Below are 9,565 nucleotides of genomic sequence, written 5' to 3' on the forward strand. Positions count from 1 at the left end.
GGATCAGGATTCAACCTTGAATCTCAGAGGCCGACAGAAGCAGACGGGGCACAACCGCCCTCACACCTCTACAAACCCGTATTCTGGATGTCGAGTGGTCTTGAACCAGATCCGGCACCGTGTAACCGAGGCTCCTGACGTCGGTCAGATTAGCCGGAGTAGATTAGTTTACCCAGGTTCATCCATCTCTCCTCGGCTGAGGTGATAATATGTGGAAAAAGCTCTAAAAAACCCTCATAAATGCAATAATAATTCTCTCTCCAGAGAAGTTCCTTCAGCCCGATTAGATTAGACTTTTAGAGGAAATCTATATCTTACGGACACTGGATAACGAGCTAGTATTTCATACAAATTATGTCTAAGTGTAAAATACAATGATTTGATTGAAAAAGGTCGTATTACAGTATTAATTCGACTGAAACCGACTGTTAATGGCGGCGCGTTAAAGCGATTTATGGAAACCCGAAGAGACTCTCAATATGTTATAAATTCTGAGAGTAAAAATGGCTCTAATGCAACTGATGCTAATTAAAACCACATTAGCCGTGTTGCTCCGTAGGTAAAGGAACAAAAGCTGTAAAGTAATAATAAAATCAATTTCCTCACGGCTAATAACGGCCACGTCCGTAGCAGTTTAGTCCTTCCTGCGTGGGCGGACGATGCACTTAAAATCCGAAGCCGCTCAAAGCAGGATGAGAGTGTTGTGAAATCCATCTGTCTCAGCTGGCGACGTGCAATATTGCATGCGACAGTCGTCTTGCTAAGCTAGGAAGCTGCAGGCTGAGGGAAAGCGATCCATCTTTAAAAGACAGGCAAGTCAATGGAGGCCCCTTTTCTTCGCGACAGGGATTGTGACGTTAGCGCTAGGAAACCGGGGATGAAGCGATGCGTAAAGGGAGATTTGAGGCGTGAGGTTCGGCCCAAATAGCTGATGGACGTGATCTTTGTGGAGTTAACCTGTTCAAAAAGACTAAAAGTTCATTTTAACAGGGTAGTTTTGTGTTTGACGAGCGTGTGTTTCATGCAGCTAACCCAGCTAGCTGCCCTTCTAGCGTCACTTTTCAGGCTTTGATGTTTATTGAAGAATTTAGCGCACATTGCTAATACATTGGCCTATTAATGGTTACAAGCAAAAATCAAACCCCTGCTGCTTACTTTTATTTTCCGATAAATGTAATTTCAAGTGAATTAGGATAGGAGGAAGCCACTGATCATCAGCACGGGGCTCACTGAGGGCGCATTGCTCATTTAGGCTTATAAAATTAATCACATTTCTTCCCTGCTGGTTTTTAGGAAAGAGGAAAACAAAAGGCAGAAACCTAATTCTTTTTCATGCAAAAACAGACAAACAGGGGTCGAATATTTACTTTTTCTTCTCCGTACAAGCAACTTTATTAACTAAAGCTGAAACATTAAACGCACCACGGTATGAATTAGGGCTCCTCATCATCACTTTTACTGCTGACCGGTGATGCGTTCACGGTCCGCTTACTGTTGTTAATGGCCCAGTAAAGGTTAAAACCGTGTGTTTGGTTCTTGCGCGTCCGATGCTGCCTTCATTTGTGCAGTAATTTAACACGTGCTAACGGCGCGCAGGCCACACGGAGATGGGGGCGGAGAGAGGGAAGATCTCCCATCCTCCGTTCTCTCTCTCTCCTCCGACAGGCTGAAGCCACGGCTCCCTCTACAGTCTGCACAGCACATTTTTTCCATTCAGTGCGGGAAAACATCCAGACTGAGCCGGAGAGTCCGGGAGACATCACGGAGACGTCTCCGCGGCCACGCACAGTCCCGCTCCCGTGTGCGCTCGCGGGTCTGACGCGGACGCGGCACGATCGGTCGCCTTCTGCGCGTTTGCGCCTGGAATACCCTCCTCCGCGAGCATCCGCCAGTTCCTGCGGACACTGGGAATAATGGGCCGTTTTTTGGATACTTGAGGAGTGACGACAACTTTCCTCTTCCCAGACTTCGCTCCGCCGATGGCGGAGGACAAAGCGCGCCGGCGGAATTAAGGAAAAAGCAGGTTGAACTATGCAACTTCCACACGAAGATCTGGCGATTTAACGCAGTTTCGCGCGGTTTTCGCTGCCACGCGTGTTGGCGGCGGAGATGCGGGGCTTGTTAGGGTTCGTGCCCGCGAATGGTGCAGCTCAGGCGGGCTGCGGACGGTGCCTTTGGATGGCTGTGATTGGACCGGACACGGACTGGGGCTGAGAGAGGAAATGTTTTGGGGAGGGGATCGATGCCATTTATTGAAGGGGAGGGGAGGGGGGCGCCAGTGTCCGCGGCCACGCCAACACGCACCCATCAAGACTTTCTGGACTGAGGAAATGTTCATCATGAAGACTTTTAAATCACGTGTTTCTTCGCGGACTGTTTCCATGTAGTTTCCAGAGTGGTCTAAACTTTTTTTTAAAACCACTTTAACTTTAAAATGCTCGTTGACATGCGATCAAATTTAAATTCACCCGGAGACATTTACTTTCATTTAAAGTGTTAAATACTCATCTGCCTGCTCTTTAACCCCACCGATGTGCAGAAGGATGGTGGCTCACTGGGCTGTCTCCTGCGCCTTTTTCCTGCCCCTGATCAGCGCGGGGGCAGCGTTCTCGGGGGTTTTCAACACCTCGGACAGAGACATTTTCACAGATGATTTGCTGCAGGTCAAGCTCCATCAGGACAGAGCCGGCGAGCAGCATCAGCTCCGGTCCGCTGCCGCCCACCCCAACCTTTATTTCAGCCCGGAGGACGTGCTGCTCCTGAGGCAGAGGTCGTCCACCACCCACAGCCACATATTCAAAGTCGTGCGGTTGGCGGTGCTCACCATGCTCGCCAACGTCCCCTTCTACATGCCGCCGGCGAAACACGAGGATTTTACGAGCAAATGGAACGAGATTTACGGCAACAACCTGCCCCCCCTGGCTCTCTACTGCCTGCTGTGCCCAGAGGACTCTGCCGCTCTGCAGTTTCTCCTCAAATTTATGGACAGGATGGCCGAGTACCCGGACTGGAAGGTGACCAGCGCGCCCAACGACGAGGTCCCCACAGCGCATTCCCTCACTGGATTCGCCACCGCGTACGACTTCGTCTACAGCTACCTGGACGAGCAGCGCAGGAAAGTTTACCTCAAGAAAATCCGCTCCGAGACGGAGGAGCTGTATGAGCTGTCAAAGCACCGGGGGTGGGGCAAGCAGTATCTCCAGAATCATCAGACCACCAACATACTGGCTGTCCTGACTGGTGCCATCGTAGTGGGATCACACAAAGACCCAGAGTCCATGTTGTGGAAGCAGGTGGCGGTGAACTACATGGAGAAAACCATGTTTCTTCTCAATCACGTGGTGGACGGCTCGCTGGATGAGGGGGTCGCCTATGGGAGCTACACGGCCAAGTCTGTCACCCAGTATGTTTTCCTAGCGCAGCGCCACTTTGATATCGACAATCTTCAGAACAACTGGCTGCGGGGCCACTTCTGGTTCTATTACGCCACCCTGTTGCCAGGGTTTCAGCGGAGCGTCGGCATCGCAGACTCCAACTACAACTGGTTCTATGGGCCGGAGAGCCAGCTCGTTTTTCTCGACTCCTTCGTCATGAGGAACGGGACGGGGAACTGGTTGGCCCAGCAGATCAGGAAACACCGGCCCAAGGACGGACCCATGGGACAATCCTCTGCCCAGCGCTGGGCGACGCTTCACACCGAGTACATCTGGTACAACCAGCACCTCACACCGCAGCCCCCACAGGACTTTGGGAAAGCCAGGATGCATATTTTCTCTAACTGGGGTGTGGTTACCTACGGAGCGGGGCTGCCCAGCAGTCAGGGTAATACTTTTCTCTCCTTTAAGTCCGGCAAGCTGGGTGGCCGTGCTGTCTACGACATCGTCCATGACAAGCCTTATTCCTGGGTGGAGGGCTGGAACAGCTTTAATCCGGGCCACGAGCACCCTGACCAGAACTCTTTCACTTTCGCCCCTAATGGGCAGGTGTTTGTGTCTGAAGCACTTTACGGACCCAAGTACAGCTATCTCAACAATGTTCTGGTTTTCAGCCCATCGCCCACCAGCCAGTGTAACAACCCCTGGGAGGGGCAGTTAGGGGAATGTGCTAAGTGGCTTCGCTGGACCGATGATGGTGTGGGTGACGCCAGAGGGGAGGTGATCGTGGCCTCTTCGCATAGTGACATGATGTTTGTGAGCGGCGAGGCGGCGTTGGCTTACTCCCCCGCCATGAGGCTAAAGAGTGTATTCCGGGCTTTAGTTCTGCTAAACTCTCAGACGCTGCTGGTGCTGGACCATGTGGAGAAGTTTGGAGACTCGCCCCTCTCGTCTCTGAGCGCGTTTTTCCACAACCTTGACATCGACTTTAAGTATGTCCCCTTTAGATTCATGGACAGGTACAACGGTGCCATGATGGACGTGTGGGACGCTCACTACAAAATGTTCTGGTTCGATAGCCAGGGACAGAGCCCCAATACTAGGATCCAGGAAGCTGAGCAGGCCGCAGAATTTAAAAAGAGGTGGACTCAGTATGTCAATGTTACTTTCCCGATGGCAGGTGCCGTCACCAGGGTAGCTTACGTCCTACATGGGCCGTATGTCAAAGTGTCCAATGCAAGGTTTGTGGATAGCAGCAAAAACGGCGTGAGAGTCTCTTTAACTATCAATAACACAGAGAAAGTAGTTTCTGTAGCCACAAATTATAAAGACATTGGAGCTAGACTAGCCTACTTAGGGTTCGGCGGTCACTGCAAAGTCGAGGATGCGTATCAGATCACTCGCTTCGGCATCGGAACACAAAACATTCCCAAACAAATCAACAGCGATAATCAGCTCTTTGATCTCGGGTTCACGGTCAATGTGATCGCGGGGGTCGTCCTCTGCTTGGCCATCGGGTTCTTGACCATGCAGAGGAAGTTCTACATCTGCTTCAGCAGGCTGATGCGCTACGCGCTCCTGACCGTGCTCTTCCTGTGGATCGCCGAGCTGCTGTTTGTGTCAAACAGCTGCGATCGGCTCCTCTGCGGGGTAAATTGGAAAGGCGCGGGTGCCAGAAGCGAAGTAAACAAACAACTAAGGCTCTATGAGCAGCAGCGGCTCCCATTGCCCACCGTTGTCATAACCACCCTCCCTGGGTCTGGATCAGAAATACTTCAGCATCTTTTTGACAACAGCACAGACTTTGTTTACGTTAGAGTTCCCACCGAGCACGTGGACATTCCTGAAACCGAGTTTGAGTTCGATTCCCTGGTGGACGCGTGTGAGTGGTCCAGGTCGGACGCCTTGCAGGGGCGCTTTAAGATCATCCAAGGCTGGTTGCACTCGCTGGTCCACAACACCAAGCTGCACTTGCAGAATATTCAGCTGGCAGAGGGCAGCAGGGTCAAACAGGGGCAGAGAGACGGGGTCCTTAAGGACAGAAAGAAAAGATCACGGCGAAGGGAGGTGGCGTCTGAGCTGAAGGGCAAGCTTAGGGTCAGTCTGGACAGAGATGCAGAGTACGTCAGGGAGATGAGGCGCCATGTTGCAGAGTACCCCAACGCCCGGGTGGTTCTCAGCATGCGCAGTGGAAGCTGGGCACTCAAGCTGCCTTTCATTCAGGAGGCGGTCGGACTCTCTCTCAGGACCATCTACTTGGTGAGAGATCCACGGGCATGGATTTATCTCATGGTTTATAAAAGCAAACCCAGTCTTTACACTCTTAAAAACATTCCTCAGCACCTTTCCCTGATATTCAAGGAGGGTGCTATGAGTGAAGGGTGTCTGGCAGTGGCTCCTGAGTTTAGGCTGATCCAGAGGCTGCTGTCTGTCTCTGAGACCAACCCCGTCCTGATTCTGGCTCATCTGTGGCTGGCTCACACCGCAGCCGTGCTGAGGATCAGCAAGGGCCTCCCTGAGGAGGCCGTTCTCCGGGTGAGGTTTGAGGACTTGGTCAATTATCCACAGGAGACGGCGGAGGGCGTTTACACCTTCCTCGGGGTGCCTGTCTCGCCGGCGGCCCTCAACCAGCTCATGTTCACGACCTCCACCAACCTGTACAATCTGATGTACGAGGGGGAGATTTCACCGGCCAACATCAAGGCATGGAGACAAAAAATGCCTCGGAAAGACATCAGACTGATTGAGGATGTGTGTGGGAGTGTGATGAAGAGGCTGGGTTACGCCCGGTTCCCCGCCTGACTTTACCGCTGCTGGCCAGCTAACAGCAAGCTGCCTGGTCTAAAGTCTGTACTTTCATTTTTTGCACTGACGGGACATTTTTAAAAAAACAACAACCCATATTTACCTTTGAGCTTGAGTTTCACTCTGTTTGGAAGGATGTTGAAACTGATCTTACGGAGGATTTCACGCCTCTAATCCATGACGTCAGAGAGCTGCTGATGAAACAACCGCTATCAGAAATGTAATGACAGAAACACAAATGTGAGGAAGAATTTAAAGGTCATGAATTCGCTGTCCTTTCCCTTTAAAAGCGTCAAAAGGCGCCGCGGTGTTGAATCAGAGTTTGCGCTTTAATGTGTCACTGCAGCCTGAGTAACGCCGGCTGTGTTTTCATGTTTCCACCATGTCTCGAAGGTTTGGTGTCTTTGCACTTTCACGGGGACTCTTTTGATTGTACGTGGGACTTTGTGCATTTTCCAAAGCTGCTCTCGACGTTCTGCGCCAGTTTGAAAATACGAAACCCCTGCAGATCTTTAATCCTTTGAAGATATTATGTCTAGAAGAAAGAACGCCAGGAGTATTAATGGCTTCCAAAGATATGTATCCCAAAGGATCCGCAATGAATATGATTATCCCTGTGGCATTTATTGAATTAGTTGTGAGGAAAGTGCTTAATGGGGATCAAACTTTGAAAAAACTGTCAAGACTTGACACATTTCTAGTCAAAGTAATTTCTAAAAGCAGCTTTTATTAATCTGCAAACTGCCATAACTGTGTTTTACCATGTGATTTATGTCCGTGCCTTTTTTTTTTTTTTACTCCTACAGTGAAAATTAGTTTTTTATTTGCTGTCTCGGTCGATCAGATAATTGATGATGTTTTTAGCTGTTGTTATAGCCTATTGCTAAAGATAGCTAAAATTACAACTCCACCTAGCGGAACATGGGGGAGGAGCAGCAGAATGTGGGCGGGGCTAAAACGGTTGCATTTTCCTTTTGCATTATTTCTTTCCTCTTCTTCATTCATCACTTTGCTTCACTGTCGATGATGTCACACTACTTATGGAGCATCGCCCTGGCAACAAGGCGAAGGCAACTGGACTTTCCTCCTGGATCAAGATTAACTGATGATTCACTTGTTTTGCGGTGCATCGGCGCACAAACCCGAGACATTGCGCCTTCTGCATCTTCCCTCCACCAGAAACTGTTTGTTTTCCCTCCACAGGCTGGAAAAACCTGTTTGATGTTCGTGGTCTTTGAATGTGTAGACTTGGCAGACATGCGTTCACTTTGGTGTTGCAATCCTGTTACAAAGTATGTTTTGTATTTGCTCCTGAGGATACACTTCCTTGCTTCCGTGGCCTTGAATTACAATCATTTCTCTCTTTTTTTTTTCCTCTCCTTTTTTTTTCTTCTCTCTGCAGGCTCTGGAACAGGAGGTGGAGATGATGTAAAGAAAAATAATAAATTCATAAATACAGTGGAACCCTGACTGTGTCTGGATGCTGTGAACTCTAAAAACCACCAACTTTCACTGACGTTTAATGACATTCGCCAATCGTTAAAAACCTCGCAGCATACTTTTCATACCGATATTCCCGCCATTAACGCGCGCCCTCCAGCCAAGCGTCGGCTTATTCAGATCCCACAATTACGCACGAGCCAAATCTCCATTTTATTCGGCACGCCTGACAGAAGCCTAATTGCTTGTATGGCTGATGTGCACAGCAAGGAGAGGCCGACTATTAAAAACATGTCGGGGAATTTTAAAGTCACGCCCTCACTGATGGGACCTGGAGCGGCCTCAGTGAGTCAGGCACTTCATTAGTCATTTGTTCTTGATCCCTCGTAGCATGTGTAATCCTCTCTCTCTCACACACACACACACACACACACACACACACACGGGCGTGTTATTGACTGAAAAACCTCAGGCAAATGCTGAGAAGTTTCTGCAGGTCTGGACGTGCGCTCAATGTCTAAGTAACTTTTCTCCGACGTGAAAAAACGAGACAAAAAAAAAGGAGGAAACATCTTTTGGAAATATGGGCTCATAAATATTGATCATGTCAATCTGCAGGCTGGTCTGACATCTCGGCTGCACACAAACCTGTCAGGATAAGTTCATATCAGTGCGATCGCGCGTTCTGAGGGTTAATCCCTTGGATTTAAGCCGGTTTTCGGGAACTGATCTCATCAGTTTGGTCAAAATATCAAGAATGACAAGAATTCCAGTCAGTCCGTGGTCTGCAGCGCCGCTTTAAACCGGATCCCTTTTATTAATATTTGTTCTGATTCATACTTCCTGTTTCTGCTCTAAGCAGAGCGCTCTCGTGCCAAAATCCATCTGGTAGTCATTTGTTTCAGGCTGTTGTTATGGGATGGTTGTTTTGTCCCTAATTAAGGCTCAACAATTGCCCCGGACCAGGACTTTTGCTGAGATTTTCCTTCATGAGAGGTGAAGAGGATAAAAACATGTCAGAGCGAGTTCTCTGTCTGAGAACATTGGCTACAGGTGGAGCGACCAACCAGAACCATCTGCCGACCTCACCCATACAAAACGAATGTCTTAAGGTGCTTTCTAAAATGATCTTTGACACCCGATTGCCAATAAATATTCCTGCCCGCAATGAGGTTCTATGGCGACAGTGATGAAGAGTCGGGTTGGAATTTAATTCCTCGCCACAGCTCGGCGAGCTGATGGAGTGGCTTTCCTGGACTATTAAATACAAGGCGGCGCTCCAGGTTGGAAAAAGACGGGACTCCATTTGGGCTGAGTAATCATTCCTGTGCCGGCTCCGCCTTTATCTTTGCCACCGCTGCGTCAAAGTCCCGGGAGAGCCTCTCCCTCGCCACCGGCCGTCGCCCCCGCCACCGCACGTTAATTAACCTCTGCAGCAGCCACCATCAGTCAGGGAGAAACCTGATATCCTGGGCCGGAGTAATCACGCTCGCTATTGTGCGTTCGAATCAGCCCGCTAGAGCCGAGTTGTGCTGCCAGGTTGGGACTTTTTGGACGAGGCGCGAGCACCTGCCGCGCCGCTGTCCTATATTTAGCCGTGTTCGGAATGGTAAACATTATCTGTGTGGTCCGCAGAGCCGTGTTTGTGCTCGGGGAGCCGCGGTTCCCGGGAACCGCTGCTAATAAGAGCAGACTTGCAGGGAATTGTGGCGCATTGTGGATCTGCAGCTGCCGGCGACTCACTTCTGTAGTGGAAGCGGAACCTTCGGTGCCAGCTCGGTGCCGCGGCGACGGCTTGTAAAGGCCGGTTTGGCCTGGCGGTGGCGGGGAATGAGTGGAGATGAGGCGTTTTGGACGTGACTCCAGGCGCAGCAGCCGTCGCGAGCGCTCCTCAGTGTCTCACGCAGCTGCGCCTTTCCAGCGTCTCGCTTTCATTATGACAGCGT

At 50.2% G+C, this 9,565-nt stretch overlaps 1 protein-coding gene across 1 annotated transcript; it reads left to right on the plus strand.

Moving 5' to 3' along the window:
• The first annotated feature begins 1,456 nt into the window (after window positions 1–1,456).
• Window positions 1,457–7,643, plus strand: LOC101071362 (dermatan sulfate epimerase like). The gene has a single exon (XM_003968120.3). The coding sequence runs from the start codon at window positions 2,532–2,534 to the stop codon at window positions 6,174–6,176; it is 3,645 nt and encodes a 1,214-aa protein (XP_003968169.3). The 5' UTR covers window positions 1,457–2,531; the 3' UTR covers window positions 6,177–7,643.
• The last annotated feature ends 1,922 nt before the right edge of the window (window positions 7,644–9,565 follow it).

The sequence above is a fragment of the Takifugu rubripes genome, chromosome 10 (assembly GCF_901000725.2).
Source record: "Takifugu rubripes chromosome 10, fTakRub1.2, whole genome shotgun sequence".
NCBI classification, from domain to species: Eukaryota; Metazoa; Chordata; class Actinopteri; order Tetraodontiformes; family Tetraodontidae; genus Takifugu; species Takifugu rubripes.